General features: G+C 46.1%; 1 protein-coding gene across 1 annotated transcript; it reads right to left on the reverse strand.

Moving 5' to 3' along the window:
• Window positions 1-2,308: 2,308 nt before the first annotated feature.
• Window positions 2,309-20,815, reverse strand: CCT7 (chaperonin containing TCP1 subunit 7). Its single transcript, XM_004369198.2, has 12 exons — window positions 20,658-20,815; window positions 15,118-15,271; window positions 13,657-13,763; window positions 11,265-11,390; window positions 10,354-10,406; window positions 9,834-10,005; window positions 6,865-7,029; window positions 5,870-6,058; window positions 5,068-5,165; window positions 4,557-4,689; window positions 3,606-3,812; window positions 2,309-2,713 (listed from the first exon to the last, which is right to left on the reverse strand). Exons 1-12 carry the CDS (start codon window positions 20,661-20,663, stop codon window positions 2,492-2,494), a joined length of 1,632 nt encoding a protein of 543 aa, XP_004369255.1. The 5' UTR covers window positions 20,664-20,815; the 3' UTR covers window positions 2,309-2,491.
• Between the last annotated feature and the right edge of the window lie 203 nt (window positions 20,816-21,018).

Consider the following 21,018-nt stretch of genomic DNA (forward strand, 5'->3'; position numbering starts at 1 on the left):
CCCTGCCACAGCTCACCCTGCTTTCAGCGTCTGCAGCCAGATAAAAGGCCTTGGGGTGTGAGACTCCTGACTGGGCCATAAGAAGGGGCTGACTTCAAGGGCAAACCTACCACTAATACAGAAGGAGCAGCAGGCATGGCCTTCGCTGACCTGGCCCAACTCCCCAGGAGGCTCTAGGCAACCTACCAGGCTCCAGCCTGGGGGAGACCGAGTTGCCCACCACAGCCTGGTCTTGACTTGCCCATTTTACAAAATGAAGTTGCCACTGATTTGATTACTCAGATCCTGAAATATTTAAAATAAAATTAGAAAAAAGAACAAGTGCTTATGGTTAAACTGCAGCACTAATGTCAAGGAAGTAAAATGAGTATTTAGTCCTGTGAGTCAGCTATTCTCATCCTCACTGTACAGGCAGAATAGCTGGGACTGAAAAATTAGTTTGCCCAACACCATCAAGTTTGGAGGGACAACAGTCCAAAGCTTGTTCCTGCCCACTGCCCCATTCAGCTCTCAGGTTCATCTGGCCAGGCTCGGAAATTTCTGTTTTTTTTTTTTTTAAATCACTTCCAGCTTCAAGCAGTAAAAGCTTCTGCGGCTCAAGGTGATACCTCCAGCTTCAACAATTAGTATTGTAGCTAGTTCCAGGCCAGCTACTAAGACTCGTATGAGAAGCTGTTAGACCCTACTAGAGTCCCTGGGTGGTGCAAACAGTTAAGCACTCAGCTATTAACCAAAAGGTTGGTGGTTCAAGTCCACCCAGAGGTGCCTCAGAAGCAAGCCTTAGTGATCTACTTCTGAAAGACCATGGCAACTAGTTTAGCTTTTTTTTTTTTTTTTTTTTTTGGTAGGCCCTACTGGATTTCTCCATGGGAGAAAAGACTTGGCAATCTGCTCCTGTAAAGATTCAGCCTAGGAAACCCTCTGGGGTGGTTCCACTGTGTCATATAGGGTCACTATGACTCAGAATCAACTCGCAGCACACAACACCTGGATTTCCAATTATGCTGGCTATAGAAGCCCTGGTGGCACAGTGGTTAATGTGCTCAGCTGCTAACTGAAAGGTTGGCAGTTTGAACCCACTGGCTGCTCTGCAGGAGAAAGATGTGGCAGTCTGCTTCTGTAAAGATTACAGCTTTGGAAACCCTATGGGGCAGTTCTACTCTGTCCTACAGGGTTGCTATGGGTTGGAATCGACTTGAAAGCAGTGGGTTTATGCTGGCTATTACAAATGTCCATGAAAGCAGGCTCTCAAAAAATAAAGAGAAAGAATTCTGAAAGCAGCAAGAGAGAAACGAACAATCACATATAAAGAATCCCCAATAAAATTAAGTGCCAACTTCTCCTCAGAAACACTGGAGACTGGACGGCAATGGAATGATACATTTAAAATGCTTAAGAAAAAAAATGTCAACCAAGAATACTATACTCATCAAAACTATCCTTCAAGAATGCAGGTGAAATTAAAACATTCCCAGACAAACAGAAGCTGAGAGGTCATATCCACCAGTTCTGCAGATGGAAGAGAAAAAGACACTGGAAAGTGATTCAAAGCCATACATACAAAGATCTCTAACAAAGACAACTGTATGGCCAAGTGTCAGAACAAGTAATAAGGTGTTCATGCCTGATAATTCTAATTGTTTTGTCCTTCATACTTTAATGACAAATGTATAAAACAAAACGTCCAGGGTACAGAACAATACCCCATGGTCACTGGTGGTTAAACTGAAAAGACCAGGTCAGTGCTTTCAACCATCTCTCCTCAGTGGTCTTCTAAGAGGTCACTTGTGTTTAGACAGGATGAGGCCTCCCCAAAACATCCCTCCAAGAGCCCTCAACCTCAAGATCTTGAATAAGAAAGGCCAAAGACTGAGTCAAAAGAATATGGAGACAGAAGGGGTACAAAATGATGTAATGCATTTACCCAAACCCAGAGAAACCATGAGAACAATGCCCGGGTAGGCCAGGGAGACTGGTGGGCCAGTGCTAAACAAGATGGCATCAAAACAAAAGGAAGGAACACTACATCTCCCAGCCAATTCTGGGTCTAAGAATGCATTCAGACGGGGTCGGGGGGCACTCTAGTGAAGCCCACCCCTTTATACAGCAATAAAAGCTTCTCTTAACTCTACCTCTCAAAACAAGGCCTGGAAGAGTCAACCCACACACTGCCTTGAATAGTGACTAAAGGCTGTTGAGGACTTTGGCCAACAGGAGCGAAAATCATCTTTCTGCCTGCGGGGTGACTGCATGCAAAGCTAAAATTCTGAACAGCCAGACATTTTTGAGTAAAACTACGGCACCCAAATAATTTGCAAAGATAACTCTAGGCTTTAAGTTTTATTTAAATAACCTGCAGTGAGAACAGAGCAGACCAATTATACCCCTTTTCCTTGTAACATCAATTAACCAAGACAGGAGAGGAAAGTATGCACACCCTGCAGCCAGCCTGTCAGCCAATCACGGGATGCCGCGTGATGGGTGGGATGTCTCAATGGGGGCGGCCACGGCCGCGGCCCCGGCCACCTGGTGGGGGAGTGTCCACGGTTGAGCGGGGGTTCTTGATGGTTTCATCTACAGACACAATGAGGCACGCAGCCTCAGAGGCTGCCGTCAGGGCATTGATCCGCACCATAGCTGGCTCCCACACAAAGGCCTCAAAGTTGTCAGCAATGTCCTCGTTGTTGATGTCCACTCCATACCACATGCCCCCCTGAAAGAGTGGGTAAACGGGATAGGTCATATGGAACTGCTCCCAAATTTCTTCTTGCATACCCTCCAGAAGGCCTGGGAACTGTTGGGAATGCTCAGACTCTCAACAGTGGTGTCCTGAGCAAGACTTCCTATGGGACTACAATAGGAGCCTGCAAGTGCTCCTCTCACCACCGCTCCCCCCACTGCCAGCAAGTCCCTTCAAACTCCAGACGTGCTGATCACTCAAAAGCTCCAGGACCTCTCCCAGGCAAACTGCTGTTCTGCAGAGGCTACATTCTCAGGCCACCTCAGCTACATATACCAAACCATAGTTCTCAGGAGAAACAAAAATGAGGACTTTTCAAAACACTTTCCAATCCCTTATATGATCATACCATTGCTTTAACTAGTTCCCATTTTACAGGTGAGGAAACTAAGACACAGAGAGGTACAGCAACTGGCTTAAAATCCTAACACAAGTCAGAAACATGGTCCCTCACTGAGTGCTGCTATCACAGTGCTAAGTGCTAGACAGACATACTCTATTTAACAAATAGAGAAACTAACTTCTCAGAGAAGTGTAAATAACTAGCCCGAGCCCACAACCTGGAAGTGGTGGAGCCACAGCTAGAACCCAGGTCACAGGATTCCAAAGTTCCTCAGGCTTCTCTCATAAATGTCTAACTCCAGCACCTTGAGAACACTCATAGTCTTGGTCTGAGCACTGAAAAAGCCCTGAAACCTTCAGTCCTGGCACTGCCTCCCCTGCCCTCAGAGGCACAATGAGTTGGTATTGGGTTTGGTTCCAGCTCTGCCTCCTGGGCCGAGCATGCAGTCTTAGTAAGCACAGCACACATTCAGCTCTAACCCCATCCATGCAACCCTTGGACTCTAGGAGAGGAAGGACCTACCTGGGCATGCCGAGCCCGCAGCTTATTGAGGATGTTTGTGGCATCAAAGCCAGCATTGTCACACAGCTGGCGTGGGATAATCTCCAAGGCTTTGGCATACGCTCCAATCAGCAGTTGCTGTTTTCCTGGGATGGTCCTTGAGTAATCCCGCAGGTATTTGGAGAGCTCCATCTCAATGGCCCCGCCACCAGCCACCACTGAATCGTTCTGCAGAGACCAGACCCACACCTTAACGCCTCTGGCTTAAGTTCTAGCCATGGCCAAGTTGGGCCAGCCCAGAAAGAGTGATCCCTCATTCCTTCCCCCATCCCAAGCCCAAGGAAGCCCAGACATGGCCCCTGCTTGCCAGCATTGTCTAGCATATCCCAATCTCAACACAGTGAACTTGTTGGTTTCTGACCATCTTTAAGGTCACCCGCAGCTTGAGGGCACTAGCACAATCACTGGGATGGCTGACTGTATCAGCTCCAGTTTGCTACCAAGAAAAATCTTACTAAGTGCCCACCATCAGATGAATGGATAAACAAACTATGGCACATACACACAATGGAATAGTACGCAACGATAAAGAATAATGACAAATCTCCCAAACATCTCACAGCATGGGTGAATTTGGAGGACATTATGCTAAGTGAAATAAGCCAACCACAAAAGGACAAATGCTGTATGAGACCACCATTATTTAAAAAAAAAAAAAAAAAAAAAAAAAAAGAGAAGGTTTACACACAGGGGGAAGAAAAAGAACAAATCTTAGCCTATAAGGCAGCACGACCTATTTCTGAGACACTGAGGCTCAGTTTCTCTATGATTTATAGGGCAAATCAGGGCCCTCCACACCACCCAGGGAATGAGAGGTTATATAGGAAAGGAATCATGATACAAATCCAGGGTCTTATCAGCTAGCAAGGCAGAGCATACAGTCACACAGGCAGGAAGCCACTAGCCCACTACCTTGATGGCCCTCCTGACGATCATGATGGCGTCGTGCAGGGACCGCTCTGTCTCCTCCATAAACTGCTCAGCACCGCCGCGGAGGATGATGGTGCAAGTCTTAGCCTTGGGACAGCCAGTGAAGAAATTGTACCTACACCCCGGGTCAAACCATACGTATGTAAACTCTTTTATGTCACCAACCTGCTGTGCTCCGACTTCACTGCCAATCCCTCCTGCCACTCAGCAACTTGCTCTTACGTTCTTCACTAGGTTCCCCAAACCTACCGTAAAGACATTTTCTTGGGAAAGCCTGGGACTGTACCATTGAGGCACAAATATTGTGGAGTCAGACTTTCAACCCAACTAGACGTTCTTTCTTCCTGAAACACTGTACCTGAGCTCTTTGCGCCCCGCAAGAGTATACGCATGCTGTATGCCACACCCACAACATGGCAGAAGGCCAGACCCAGGTTATATAGGGAAGGCTCAGGAGACCTCAACCAACAGGCAGCTCAGGCCCACAGCTCACCTCTCGCCTCCAATCTGGGTCTCCTCAAAGACCTGGCAGCAGCCGAGCACATCTGCTGTCAGAGCATTCACGCTGGTCTGGATTGAGCCTCCGCAGGCCTGAGGAGCACAAGGCAGGCAAAACCATTAGCAGTGAAGGCTCACAACAAGACTAGAAGTGAGCTTCCTGCCACCTAGTCTCAAAGCCAACTCCCATGCTGGACTCTGCCATGGTGCCCCAAAGCCCTCTGTGCTGGGTGACTTGCTCTCTCTCCCTTGACCTCCAGGTGACCCGTAACCCCTCTGAAAGAGCAGAAAACAAAATAGAACTACAACACATGAAGGGCAAACAGGTCTAATCAAAAGGAGACAGGGACCCTCTCACACTTCAAATGCTCCTTCCTGCAAACTAGAGTGCTTTGGGCCCAGCAACTGAACCCAGGAGGAGTGTTTTATACCTAAAAGTGTCTTTCAGGATTCTCAAGAAGAAAGGGAAGAAACTGGCTAGAAGCATCAGGACTTGGGCTTTTCCAGCTAATCACAGCATTACTGCTAGGCTCCTGCACACACCAGACTAACTTCCTGTCTTGTTTCGATGAGACCAAAGCAGTCTGCATTACTGAGCAGACACACACTAGAAATGAAGGGGGTCCAATAACGTGCTTGAGGACCAGGTTCAACCAGGAAATCCTTCATGGCAAGAAAGAAAAAAAAGCTGAGAGGATAGGGCTAAATTCACATGCCAAACTGACAGCACTCTATCATCCCAGGGGTAAATGAAAATCCCTCTGGGGCCAAGAAACAGCCTGTGAAAGCTTGGTTACCATCATTGTCCTCTTCAGATCCTCTTCGGGCACTCGGCCAGCACAGAACATGTCCCTGTCAGCAAAGTACTGGGTAGCCACATCCCCGATGGGGAGTTTGGACAAGACGACTTTGGCTCCAGAACGATGGATCTTCTCTAGCTTGTCATAGAGAATGTTCCACTCAGCATCAACAATTGCCTGATAATCCTAAACAGAGATCCAGAAAAGGGTAAGGACCCTCTGAGGGTGGAGATTAGCATATATGGCAGGCTAATCAAACATGCCGATTTAGCTGAGAATTAACAGAGGTAGACAGAATAGCCCCTCCTTGATCCAAGCAAACAAGGAAGCCCAATAAGAAGATAACTTAAGAACCACCGGAAACCTTCCAACACAAAAGTGGAAAGTAACCCCAGGGCTGCGAGCTACTCCAGAGCTGGCACTGCCAAGGTAGAAGCAAGTCTGGCCTGGATGAGTTCCAGCCTTCCTCTGAGGCACTGCACCCATGTAGTTCCCAATGACAAGACCCTTTTCCCCAAAGGCCAGTCTGTGCTGGGGACACATTTCTCAAGAGCATCTGCTTACAGCTGAGTGACACTGCTACCTCCAGAGGCAGCCGTGGTAATATCAATGAGAGGGGAACACGTGTCACTACGGCATTAAACCCAGTCTAGGAGGAGCCCCAAACTGCCCATACAAACTGAACCAAAATACCATGCAGGCTACATGGCTGGAGTGTCCCACCCATTTTCCCTCCCTGGGGCCACAGCATACATTTCAAGCAAGTCTTACCCTATCCAAATCTTCTCAGGTTGAGATCACTCAGGGAGAGTACAGAGTGAAAAAAGAAATGTGCCTAGTATTTAGCTATCAATATTTAGGGGGGCAGGCAGGAGAAAGGAGCACACAAGAAGCCTGAGAAGCAAAACTGGGTCCAAGATAGCCTTAAAGATACAAGGACCTGGCCCAGGACGCTGCCCATTTCCATGCCACTGCCAGCTGGTGGGGCTTACCTCCACTGTGTGGACTCTGACTTCAGCATTATCTTTCTCAGCTTTCAGCTCGAGCTCAACATTTAAAAGGGCAATTGTGGGATTCTCGTACTTTTTGGGTTGCATTTCAAACCCAGCGTAAGAGAAAGTCTTCTTGAATGCAACACCAGCTACCAGCTGGGACTCCTGTTTTATTTTTTTAAAAAAAAAGTTCAACAGTTTAGTGCTGACATGGAATGAAACCAAACTAGCAGTTTGCTGGGCTAGAGCTTATTCATTTCTGTGAACCTGAAAAGGTGAACCATGTCTTGAGTCGCTGCTATAACAAAGTATTTTCATTACCATAATAAAAGTGGGAAAAAGTCAATTCAAAAAACAAGAACATATTTTAGTTGTCCCTTTAGTGAAAGGAAAACCATTCAGTTTGCAGAGACTAAGCACAGTAAAGGCCTGTTTGGGCTGTCCTCTAAGACTGGCCTCTGAAGCACTTGCCAAAACACAGATGACGTTCTAAGAGTTCACACGCTGCCAGGAAAGGAACAAGCGTGGATGAATAAGGCAGGGCTGTCCAATGCTGGCCCATTCGTCCCCCAACTCCCAACCCTCTAGTCTCCTTGTACTGCACACATCTCCACAAACCCCTACCTGTAATACACACACATAAACACACCACAGCATATGTGCTGCAGCCTGGCTCCCCACATCTCAATCCCTTGTTCCATAATAGAGCTTCCTGTGGTTTGGATTGTGCAGCGAGATAGAAAGCATCCCACACTTGAGACTGATCTCAGCACTATCAGCAGGCTTAGGTTCAAATCTTGGATCTCTCTCTTACTAAATGACCAAGTCATTTCCCTTCCATAAAAAAAGGATATTGCAGTCAGTGTCGTTTAGGTTCTCTGCCAGTGCTAATCTATAATTCTTACCCACGACACTGTAGCCCACTGGTGAACAGTACTGTCCCCAACTCCTGTTTGCTGCATCATTCAAATCCATGGCCTCCTAAAGAGGGCAATGGCTGGGCTGAACCATGATGGATGAGCAGAAATTAGTCAAGCCGAGAAAAGGAAGAAAAGGGTGTTCCCAAGAGGTGTGAGGCAGTGTTGTGGAATCGAGGAATGAAAAGCCATTTGAAATTGCTAGCATATAAGGTACGGGGCAGGAACCAGCCAGTGAGAGGAAGGAGAGGAGGTAGGCAGGAGCCAGTTTAGGAGGGCCTTATAGGCCCAGCTCTCACCCTGCAGGCAATGGGGAACCACAGAAAAGCTTTAGGCAGGGGAGTAAGCTAGGGAACTTCATCATGCAACAGAAAGCAGAATGGATTTAGAGGCTACAAGGCTGAAGAAGGATGACCGCTGCCCTGGTGGTCCTGGGAATGAGTAAGAGAGGTAGATTAATGACAAATTAGGGGTAAAACGAGACAGTAGTGACTGACAGATTGTGGCGAGCCAAAAAGGTTTGCAAAGGTGACCCTAGATTTCTGGTTTAAGTGACTGAATGAATGATGGAGAGACCAACTGTGACAAGGAATGGAGAAAATGCTATAGGTTTGGAGGACAAGGCAGTGAGTTCAGTAGCAGTTAGGTACAGGAACGTGAGGCTCAGTGGAGAGGTGAGGGCTGAAGATCTAGATTAAGCAGTTCTCAGTTAATCCTGAGAATAAGTAAATAATTACTACCACAAATTAATGAACTGTGATCATCAAATTTTGTGTGAAGATTTTACATGTATTTAATGAATGTGGGACAGCCTAAGGAAAACACAAGTGGGAGTTGGAGCCTCTGGCTTTCTCAGCAGACAAGACTCTTAGCTCTGATCCCTAGTTTAGCAGATGTCAATCTCTCAAGGGTTTCTGGGAGTAGGAAGGCCCAGGAGAAGATGGAAAACTGCTGCTAAAGCAATGAGTTAACACAATAAGGTCAACAAGCCACATTGTAGAGAACAGACTAAAAAATGAGTGGTACTGGGGGCCAGGGAAGCCCTGGTGGCGTAGTGGTAAAGAGCTACGGCTGCTAATCAAAAGGCTGGCAGTTCGAATCCACCAGGTGTTCCCTGGAAACCCTATGGGGCAGTTCTACTCTGTCCTATAGGGTCACTATGAGTCGGAATCAACTCGACGGCAGTGGGTTTGTTTTTTTTTTTTTCCTGGGGGCCAAAGATGGGGAGATGGCTCAGATGATCTCCAGAGTCTTTACAACTTTATTATATAAAGAGAATCTCAGCCCACTAGTCTGACATGTGCCAAGACAGGAGGAAGTAGAAGGAGAATGATAACAGTCAGATGCAATCTGGGAGGGCAGAAACAAAAATGAAGGGTTAGGCTATAACATCTCCTGCAGGTCTTCTTCCCCTATCCAAATCTTTTCAGGTTGAGGTCACTGAGGAAGAGTATAGTTAGGAAGTGGGGCAGGAGGAGAAAGAGGAACCCAAGAAGAAAACACATCACAGAAGGTCAAAAGTAGCACATCAAATACCAATATCAAAGAGTCTGTTTCCAGACAGATACTACTTCTTAAAAAACGAATGAGTTACAGTCGCGCTGTCCAATACAGTAGCCTCTAGCCACATGTTGCTACTAAAATTTAAATAAATATTACGTAAAATTTAAAATTCAGTTCCTCGCAGTCACACTAGCCACATTTTAAGTTCTCCATAGCCACACGTGGACAGTGGCTACTGAATTGGACAGGGCAGATATGTAAAGTTCTACCACTGTAAAAAGTTCTACTGAGTAGTGTTAAATTCAAAGAACTTACGCTGGTATGAATAGATAAAAAAAGCAGTATTTACATATATGCTTCAAGTCCACAAAGCAATTCTGGAAAGATACAGAAATGATGATAGTGTTTGCATCTGGGGCAGGGGTGGAGGTAGGGGAGACTTCCTTTCGACTGTAGCCCCTAGTGTGTGCCCTCCCCTCCTCCTCCATCAAGTTGTCTGAAGGGGCAACATGAAAGCAGGGCCCCCTCAGGAGGCTGCAGCTGGCTTACCTCTAGGGCTCCACCCTGCACTTTCTTGATTCCAATCATTTTGAGCTGCAGCAAATCATCGAGCATCATCACTGCATCAACCACCATCTTCGCGAAGAAGGCTTTCTGCTGAGAGATCAGCTTGGAGCTCAGAGCGGTCACAGCACACTTCTCCAGCAGCTTCCTCTGCTCCCTGGCACACAAGGGCGGAACCAGAACTAGGCCTTGAAAACCCCTCATCTGATTCTATTGTAATGTGGAGGTGCTTTCCCTTCCACCTCTAAAACCAGCCCTTTCCAACTTCATTTTCTGTATCTTTAGGGCAGATTATCAGTGACAGATGGTGACTGTGGTCAAAGACCTCACATGCGACAGCCTTTTAACTACAGCTGACAACCTCTTTTGTGCTGTGCAAGCTGGGGCAGTCAAGGGTTTGGCAAGAGCCAAACAGTCCCAGGCCTATGTAGGGATTGCAACATACTTCTGCATCCAATTAGGCTGCAGGAAGTTAAGGCTCTGACAAAACCCACTGCAAACTTACACTTTATCTTCCTTCTTCACGGTCACAGCGATCTCTTTGATCTTGTTAACTGCCTGCCAAAACAGAAACTGAGTGAGTTTTTCATGCTAAAGGTCAACTGGAGAAGCGTATCCCAATGCCTCTGGCTAGTCCCTAATTTGTTTACTCCCAAATATTAAACATTTCTACTCTACAGATGAAACATTTCTAGGTCTTGTAGCTGCCCAGAAGAATATAAAACTCTAAAGTTTAGAAAGCCCCCAAAGTTAGACAGAAACATAGTAAGCATAGTTTTCAAAAACCATTAGTATGTTTCCCGGATCGTGCACTGGACCTGCAAGTAGTGGACTAAAACATGAGTGGAAACAAACTAGGACAGTAGATTAAGCCAAAATTCCTGGCTTCCTAAAAGCACCTACGACAATTTCCAGCACATCTTTTTTCAAAAGTACTCCTCTTATATGATCTCCTTCTAATGTCACCACCTGAAAAGGTGATAGTAAGGGGAGAAAAGTAAGGCACAGAGGTGTTAAGCAACTTGCTCCAGGTCACAGAATGAAGGTAAGAATGGTAAATAAAGGCTAGACCTCAAGATGCCATGAAGTACTTAATAAAAACAAAATGAGTTCTCATTTAATAGCCTATGAAATGTCAGGCACTGTGCTAGCCACTTTACATGTACCATCTCAAATCATGGTCTACAAGGAAACCTGAAGCTCAAAGAGACTAAGTAACGTATCTAGTTAAACAGGAACCAAATGGTAGAACTGAGATTCAAACTCTCCTGAGTTGGTCAAGGGAGGGAAAAGAATTCAGAAAATGCTCAAGAATACTGTTTGCCAGTCCCTTGTTACTCCAGTAAAGATATCATCCCCACTAAGAGAAAAGTGAAGATGCCCAAGCACGAGGCCAGGTTAGCCAGTACTCCATACCAAGTGGGTGGCGGTGCGGAAAGCTCGGATGATGATCTGAGGGTGCAAACCTTCCTCTACATACGGTTTCACCTGCTTGAGAAACTCTGCAGCTAGGAGGGTCACTGAGGTGGTGCCATCACCAACCTAGAAGAGAATGACAGGAAATAATATTTTCTGATGTTCAGGGAATAAAGGAGCCCTAGTGGTACAGTGGTAAAAGTGCTCTGCTTTAAAAAGGTCGGCAGCTGGAAACCACCAGCCGCTCTGTGGGAGAAAGATGTGGCAGCCTGCTTCCGTAAAGATTATAACCTTGGAAACCCTATGGGGCAGTTCTACTTTGTCCTACAGAGTCGCGGTGAGTTGGAATAAAGCCCTCAAACTCCATTTTTAGGCAATCTACCCATTTAAACTAGACACCATTTAAATGGGTGTTAAACTCTTTTTTTTTTTTTTTGGAAACACAGGTCTTTGCAGTAAGTAGAAGGAAGGGGATGGTAGATAGGTATCCATCTTGTCAAACGGTCCTGGGCTACAAAGGTCAGGCTCACTCTCCAATGATTTGGACAATCAGATTTTCCCAGGATATGAAATCACACATGAAAATTAACTGAGCACTGATTATTATGTACAAAGCACTGTGATGTTTAAGACAGTCTTTGTCATGCTTACAACAAAGGAGCTGATAACTCAAATAACTATGGTTGTTAGAAGCATGAGATATTCATTAAACAGTACAAAGTAGTACAGAAGTTTACAAAAAAATACTTCTAGCCAAACCGCACTAAAACAAACCTCTCAGGACCAGCTGAAGTCCTTTAGCGCAGTCCTTTATATTTCAAACACTATTTGGAATCAGCAGATTAGTAGTCTGCTGATCTTTCTGCTGCTAAGAATCTTTAGTCTGCTAAGGACATCCTGTTTGATAAAGTAGAGGGTCAGCAAAAACAAGGCAAATCTTCAGCGAGATGGACTGACACAACAGCCACAACAATGGGCCCAAACATACCAATGATCAGGAAGTTGGTACAGGACGGGGCAACATTTCATTCTGTTACACCTAAGGTTGTCATGAGTCGGAGCCAACTCAATGGCAACTAACAACAATCTTTCTTAAGTGGTGACTTTCTATGGTGTGGTCTAAACCCTATTTTTAATTTTGACTCACTTATATCCACTGTGTAATGTAAGGGGTTCTCAGGAAAAGAAAAAGGAGGTGTTACTGTGGAGAAGGCTTGAACTGTCAGATTTCTGGATAAAAAGGGATAGTTTGCTTGTTGAAAACAGTAACAGATCAAATCCAGACTCTTCCCACTTTAAAATAATACAAGCCAGACAGTTTTATAGGCTACTGGTCCTAATAAATCTTTTAATGTAACTTCAGGATATACACATTCCATGTTGTTGCTGTTAGCTGTCAAGATGATTCTGACTCATGGTAACCCCGTGTGTGCAAGAGAAGAACCACTCCATAGTTTCAAGGCTGTAACCTTTTGGAAGCAGATCACCAGGCCTGTCTTCCAAGGTGCCTCTAGATGGACTGAAACCACCAACCTTGTGGCTAGTAGCTGAGTGTTTAACCATTTGCACCACCCAGGGACTCCACACATTCTATGGTACAGGCAGTACCCAGATTACAGCGAGTTCTGTTCTTAAAATTGTCTTTAAGTTGACTTTGTACATAAGTTGGAACAGTTAGGTACGGTTCATATCTAACATCAAGCAAACGTTTGTCTTAGAATACAGTAGATAGTGTACCTTTCTACACATAAAAAACATTAACACTTCCACGTACACTAAAACATCTTTAACATAACAAGATAGTAATATTAATGTTTTGATGTGCGTTGCAAAGTAATGCCTGTTTGTTATTACAAACCACTGTATGTACCTCAGATTTTTAATATAATAGACTTTACAGGTTCCTAACTACGGGTTGTAGGTAACTCGGATGTTAGTACCCGGGGAATGCCTGTACTCTTAAAATGCAAATCTGTCTTTCCCAACATTCATCATCAAGATTCCAGTGTTAGAAGTAAAGTGGTTTAAAAAAAGGTAGACTGGAAATCTTAGGATTTCCACCTGCATGTTATAAGGTGACAAACAGATCAGAGGTGAAATTATTTTCCTAGCAACTCACATGAATGACAGTGCACGGGCCCCTCCTAAGACCTCCAGCAGCAGGCTTAACTCTAAAGACCACTGCCATTCACCACTGTTAATGAATGTGAAAAACTACATGTATGAGCTTTAAAAGACTATTAATACTATCTGAATATTTTTACAAGCATGTATTACTCGTGCAATTATAATTTTAGATGTAAAATCAAAATGTTTTTTAGAGAGAAAAGCAAAGGAGCAAGTGGGCATATGTTCCACCCTTCATTAAAACACATACGATTGATCTTCCTACCTCAGCATCTTGGGACTTGGCAATGTCCACTAAAGTCTTTGCTGCAGGATGGACAACATCAAGGAGTTTCAGAATTGTGGCTCCATCATTAGAAATTGTTGCTTTACCTTAAAAGGAACAAACACAGTATAAAAATTTTAAACCCCTTTCTTTAGTTCTGTCTTCTAGTTGGACCTGAGCCTGACTACAACGCTTGGGATGGGGCAGAGGGGATCACGGCAGGAATGAAGGGAAAGGAGACCAATGTGATCTTCTTATACAGAGAGTCAGCTCTGTGTACAAAAGGCCACCTAAAATCCTAAGCTTCCAAAGACCAAAAGCTCCTGATTCTCTTTGAACAGCACTTAGCACAGCTCAACCAGATATAGAAAATATTTTAAAAATGAGAACAAGTAATCATTTAGATATTCTTAACACAGTCATCACCCTAGTAACTCAGATGTAATAAATACAATGAAATGTAAAGGGGCATTTTCTCCCTGCCTCAGCTTTGTAATACGATGGAGTGGCCACAGGCAACTCCAAATGGTTCTTGTTAGAAATGAAAAAAGGCAAATACAAGGAACTAATCTTGTCACTCTCACAGAGGAGCCCAATATCCAGGTTGAGAGAGAGCTTTGTGCCCACAAAATCCCTTGATGTGGATAGCCCTCAGTCCAGACTCCAGTGAGCTATAAACAAGACATTTGGGAGGTCAGGGCTGCTGCTAAGAACATGCAGGACACCAAACTACCCAGCTTGTGGCACCAAAGCCACAAGGTTCCAGGCCCTCACAGTCCACCAATTGTCTCTGCCATGTGCTCTGTCAGGTGATGTGGAGGTTTGAGTTAAGGCTCAAGCCCAAATTCTCTGGTCTGGATTCCCAGGCCCTCTACACTATGGCCCCACGCTACCCAGCCAGCTAGCCCTCATGTGCCTCTCCAAAATGCTATGGCCACACAGCTCTGTACTCACCTATCCCCACTTCCCTGACCACTGAAATGCCCTTTCTACTTACGTAAGTTAGCCTCATGCCTCCAACCCTAAGTCCTCTCCTCCGTCTCTGAGCTCCCAGAGCAAATACAGCAGGTCCACCCACTCCAATTCACTAGCTAGTACCACTCTCTACTCCATGGTTCTAGGCTGCATCTCCTTATAAGGCATCAGGCTCCTGAACCCACCTTCTCCTATATATTCCCACCAAACAAACAAACAAAAAAAACCCAAACTGTTGCCATGGAGTCAATTCCAGCTCATAGAGACCCTACAGGACAGAGCAGAACTGCCCCGTAGGGTTTCCAAGAAGCAGCTGGTAGATTCGAACCGCCAACCTTTTGGTTAACAGCCGAGCTCTTATTCAGAATAATGGTACGGAGGAGTTCAGAGTTAGCATGGATTTTTTTATACCAACCTCTTCCAGCCCTGAACGCTCCCCAGAGTCTCCATACCTGCACACTGGCCTGAAGAAACCCGCAGACTTACCTCGGCCATCCACAATGAGCTTGTCCATGCCCCGAGGGCCCAGAGTAGTTCTCACAGCCTCAGCAATCACCTGGCAGGCACTGATGTTACTTACAAGCTGGGGAATGCCTTGGGAGCTATCAGTCCCCTCTTTCAACAGGATAACTGGTGTGGGCTAGAGAAGAAAGAGCAATTGATTGTTTTCAATATGCCCTAGCATAATCATCTATTATAATGAGACTCAAGGTGAGAGGAGGGAGAAAAACGCTCCACCTCCCTGTAACAGAACATCTGAAGGCTTTTTTAAAACCACATTCCCCATGTTCCACCGCAGCCATTCCCCAACCAACCTCAACCTCCAAAGACACTGCCAAGACCACAGCATACCCTGAAGATGTGCTAGAAAGGAAAATGGTTTGAGATGCACTCATCTACACTAAAGAACAAATCAAATCATGTGCTCTCCAGTGCCCAGCTAAATGGGCAGTCTTTCAACTTCTGTGCTGAGGAATTCAGTCACAGCCAGGAGAAGGAAGCAGCCCATGCTCAGCACTCACCTCCCACAAAACATCCACTGGCCTGTGCTACAACTGCATCTTGAAGAAGTAGATGGGGCACCGCCGCAAAAACCAAGGTGCCAACAGGTGCAGGTGCTGTCCTGGAGACGCCCAGGCGGGCAGCCTTCCCAGTGATGCTTGGCCAGAGCGCGTAGGAAAATAGGCAGAGACCAAACAGCACCTTTGTCTTCCCTTACAAAGTGACAACAAATGTAATTCGTCAGGCAATGTTTCCACTCCTCCTTATGCTCTCATGCTGGCACCATAAAGCTTCCTGGTGACTAATCTCTAGCCGGAGACCCCAAAGACATTTTTCTCTATTTTGCATTAGCCCCCAGAACAAGCACTATTCCCAGAGGGGCTGAATTTGCAGACCTGCAATAGAAACTCTGGGAAGACAGGGAATATCTACTTACTTTAAAGGACCTGCTTAGATATTTCTGCTCCAGTGACCATTAGCACAGATAGTAACTCCTCAGTTTAGCAAACCAGAGTTCTCTCTGCACCCAAGCCTAAGCCTTCAGAGATGAGCTCATGAACCAGACCAAGTCTTCCAAATTAGTGTTTACAGCTAATTGTTTTTTTATGCGTGTGAAAGAGAACGTAGTAGGTAAATATTATTTCAAAACTTTTGCTGGTTATGTGTTATGTTGTTAGTAGACTGTGGTTTAAAATTTATTTTACTTTGGATTGCCTAAAAACTGTTGAAAGCCACTGCCTATCTACTTCTAGGGGTACTTCAGGAGTCTGAGCAGGGAAAGCACAGGGCTGCCTCAATCTGATAATGAGTGGAGTTCACATACCAGGAACAGAGTCCAGCACCCCATGGGGCTGACTGACTCCATATTAACTGGGCAATTCCTTAAAAAGTTCAACCCATTTGGCCAGTGTAGCTGGAGGGGAGTGAGAACAAGAGGCAGACTGGAATAAGGCTGAAGAGGCAGTCAGGAACCAGATCGCATACAGACTAGTAGGTCATGGAAGGGGTTTAGATTTTATTTCTCCCATGAAGGGAAGTCCTGGAAAGGCTTTAAGCAGAGGAATGACACAGTCTGATTTGCATGTAAAAAACAACAAAAAGAGCTTTGTAGAAAATGGGTAAGAAGAGGCAAGACAGAATATGTAAAGACATACAGAGACTGGAAGGATGCCCCAAAAACTGAGGAGTAAGGGAGTGGGGACAAAGAGGGTTTTGACACTTTGTACTCTTTATTTTTATAATCACTGTGCCACCAGGGCTCCTTTTCAACTTTTTTCTAATGAACATACTGTACATTACTCATTTTTTAAAAAAAATTTTTTAAAGACTGCCTGTCAGATAACCCTCTAAATCTGGGGCCAGGCATGGTACCTTGGACACTTTTCCTGGTAGTGCCCCAGTTCTGCTGGCAAGAAATGGCTTCTCCCAGCACTCCTTCCTGCCCCTCAGCTGGCGTGGTGCCTGGCACCTTCTGTAAGGGAACCCAATGTTCTCCCAATCCTGCTAAATCATTCCTCACGGCCACCTCGAGTCTTCTCTGGTGAGTCCATCTCTATCCTGGATGGAGTATCACACTTTTTAAAAAAAAAAACTAACTTGGGACTCAATCCCTTCCTACCACCTTCAACAGGTTCTTTCACCAATCCAACAGGCTGGCTTATCCAATACTTTTGTAAATTTTTTCTTACCCCAACCTTGAAACTGTTGTTAGCTGCTGTCAATTCCAACTCATGGCAACCTCACGTGTGCACAGCAGAACTGCTCCATAGCAGATCACCAGGCCTGTCTTCCCAGGCACCTCTCGGTGGGTTCAAATCACCAATCTTTTAGCTAGTAGTCAAGCACATAACCATTTGCGCCACCCAGGGACTCCATCTGAAATCGTACCTACATCTAGTAAGAGCCAACCTGCCACTTTCTACCAAAACCACTTTCTTAACACAAAGCTATCAATTCTCAAGAGCACCAATTCTCCCAAGAAGTTTTCTCTATAGAAGCTAACAGAAGTATGCTGAACAGCGGGTCCCATAAATGTCCCTTCACTTACCCTTGCCTACAACCTTTACATCCCCATCCATTTTCATGTATGAGCTTCCCAAAGGTAAGGAACATAGTAACCTTTGTTTGTAGAATGGCTAGATTTGGCCATGCGTGAAACATTCAGCAGCTTTTGGTGCTAAAATTTCAACTGTTACATATACTGGAGGGGGCAATGGTAATTCAGTGATAGAATTTTTGCCTTCCACATGGGCAACCCAGGTTCAATTCCTGCCAACGCACCTGATGTATGTGGAAGAAGATGTGGCAGTCTGCTTCAGTAAAGGTTTACCGCTTTGGAAACCCTATAGGGTCACTACGAGTCGGAGATCAACTCAATGGCAGTGAGTTTGGTTTTTCTGGTTTGCACCTCATGTGCAGCCACCACCGGTTTGTCAGTGGAGGCTTACCTGTTGCTATGATGCTGAACAGGTTTCAGCAGAGCTTCCAGATTAAGAGTAGGAAGAAAGGCCTGGCAATCTATCTACTTCTAAAAACCAGCGATGAAAACCCTATATATCATAACAGGCAGCCATTTTGTTCGACTGTGCATGATGTCACCATGAGTCAGGGGCCAACTAGACGACAGCCAACATCATCATCATCATATACTAGAAAGTGCTTGATACGAGCCATGAAATAAGATAGCAGTGGCTTCTTATTTCAGAAAAGAGTTGGCAGTATGGTGACACTAAATACACTGAGAACTCCTAAATTACAACGTAAGGACTTGGAAGCAGCTGACCGTACATTCCCCAAGCTGCGCATGCTTTGTAGGCCCTATAGAAATGGCAAGCGAGGTAGAGGAGAGATCCCAGAAGAGGTAGCAGAGCTGGACTGAGCCAAGCCTTGTCAAGCAGGACGGGTCCTTTTCTAGCATTTCCTCAGGGCTAAGCACTGCTTTGGAAAGCCCAGCTTCTGTGCCTAAATTACTTTCCAACCCCACTCAAGGAACAAAGCAGAATCCAGTAATCTGCCAAGGGTATCATGGAAGGCTTAAAAAATTTAGCTTAATGATCTTCCTCTTCATCCTCCTTAAAAACTTTTATTAAGCACTTGTTCTATAAAACTTGTTCTATAAAACAAGAACACATACTCATATGCTAAAGCAGACAGTACTTAGCACCACAAAGGCAGGGATCTACATGCTGTACAATAATCACAGGACTGAAGATTTGTGGGACCCTCTAAGAGGCTTCTAGAATATCAGGGATCAATCAGATGACAGCAAGGAGGATTCCTGGTGAAACAAGTTTCACATTCCAAGAGGAAGAGAGAGCTCAACAACCAAGAGAGCAGGGAAATAGGGTCAATATGACAGAGATGAGTAAGGGTCAGTTCAGAAAAAATCTAAGTGCAGTGGTCTGGAGTCCCCAGGTGAAGAGTTTTATTATCAGACAGAAGAACCTGGGTTCTGATTCCCAGTTCTTTGAATGCCAACCTAAGCTCTTATGGTAGCCTTGGCAGCAGGATGGACTATAGGGAGAAAAGGGAAGTAAGCAACCACCTAGCTGAGTAATAGCTAACATTTGCTGAGTGCTTACTACATGCCAGGCATGGCTCTAAGCATTTTACACGTATTAATTCATTTAATCCTATATAACAATACTCTATTCATTGCTCTCTCTTCTAACTGACTGAGGACCAGAAATTAAGTAACCCACTCAAAGTCACACAGCTAGTAAATGGGAGAGCTGAGTTATAAACCTAGGCATTTGGTATGGCTCCAGAGCCCTGACTCTCAACTGTTCTACTATGCTGCCTCTGTCCAGAAAGTGAAGACGACGTTAAGAACACGTAGTATTGAAAGGGGATTGACAAAGGGTGGTGCTGGAGGTCCAAAGCCGGGAGAGGGCTGCAGATACACTATAGGTTCCTTCTATCTTGGGCACAAGCTGGATTCACAGGGCATTTGGTAGCAAAATGAATACCTCACAGGTGTCAGTCTGACATTTACCAGGGCAGGGAGAAGCTGCAGGAAGCAGGAAAAGAACAGAGAACAGAGTCAGACTGAGAGTCCAAAATGAATGAGAGAACTGCCAGGTGCACAGAGAATAACTTAAGAGTTTTGCCAGCAAAAACCTCCTTAAGAGCTGTCCCTGCTCAATGGTAACTCAGTAGATACTACCTAGGTTTGGGAGACATGCAGCTCTGAGATGGAGAAACGGGGTGTTGCGGGAGAGGGAGAGCTCCAGGATCCACCAGCCCTCTTTTCTAAGGAAACGACTCGGAGTTAAGGGCCGACTAGAAAAGTCTAATGTCGCACCAGGAGGTCGGGGGTCAGAGCCCGGGTCTTCCAACCTCTGAGTGCGGTTTCCTCGTATACCCTGCCCATTCTGGCTGAGGAGCTGCAGTCCCTGAGACAAGCTGAGTCTGGTACATTCAGCGGACATTAAATACATGTTTATTTAACGAATGAACGAGTGTGTAAATGAATGAAAATAAGAAACGGAGGAGTCTGTTTCAATTTATGCTGCAGCGGATAGGCTGGGGGACAGGGAGCGACCAGAGGGGAATCCTGGGCTCAGCTCAGTATCAGGTCCCTATGCTGCCTCTGCCCGTTTTAGGAAGTACACAGCGTCTTTACATCCAGCATTCCCCGAGGTAGGCCGGCTTCCCAGCCGCCAACCGCATAAGCACGCCCAACCCGCACTCCTTTCACACAGGTCCGGAGGGGGAGACCCCAAAAACCGGGTCCCCAGGTCCCCGACGCGCGCTCGGGGCCCCGAAGCACCCTGGGACTTGTAGTCCCCAGCCGACCCGACCAGAGCCTCTCCTGGAGCCCCATGTAGCCCTCGCCAACGGCCCCTGCTCCGTGCCCTGATCGAGCCAGGCCGCGGCGGGCCAGGGTCGCGCACAGGCTGGGGTCGGGGTGGAGACAGAGTTGGTAGGCAGGAGAGGGCTCTACCGGGTGGGTCCCGGCCAGGCGGTGCCAGCAACGGGCCGGATGGCAGAGGATGGCGACGGATGCGCTAGCCGCCACTCACCATCATTTTGGAAGTTTATTTAGTGGCCCGCTCCTCCTCTTCTCTTCACCGGCTCCGGGCCGTCCAGCAACCCCACAATCCCCCGCGCCAAAGAAGTCCCCAGAAGCTTCGTCAAGGCGTTGTGCCGGGAGAGGAAGGGGACGGGCGACTTCCGCCACTCTATGGCTCGCTTACCACAGAGTCGGCAAGGCTAGAAGGGCCAGAGGCTGGGCCTCAGAGGGCCTTGTAGTTCCCGGTACGGGAGGAGTTAGAGGAGTCGCCTGATTCCGGTGGTGCATTTTTCTCCTCGAGCGTGTAGGCTTCTTACTTCGCCCTCGTCACCTACTAACCCTGATTCCGCCCCATCCCCTAATGGACACCG

Source organism: Trichechus manatus, unplaced genomic scaffold, assembly GCF_000243295.1.
Source record: "Trichechus manatus latirostris isolate Lorelei unplaced genomic scaffold, TriManLat1.0 scaffold00004, whole genome shotgun sequence".
NCBI lineage: Eukaryota > Metazoa > Chordata > Mammalia > Sirenia > Trichechidae > Trichechus > Trichechus manatus.

Bases quoted from the DNA above. Each gene is read 5' to 3' on its own strand.
- CCT7 (XM_004369198.2), bottom strand. The intron at 6,059-6,864 runs GTAAGCCCCACC...ATCTCTGTTTAG, and splicing joins TCAGAGTCCACACAGTGGAG to GATTATCAGGCAATTGTTGA. The intron at 4,690-5,067 runs GTGAGCTGTGGG...CCCGGGGTGTAG, and splicing joins ACCCAGATTGGAGGCGAGAG to GTACAATTTCTTCACTGGCT.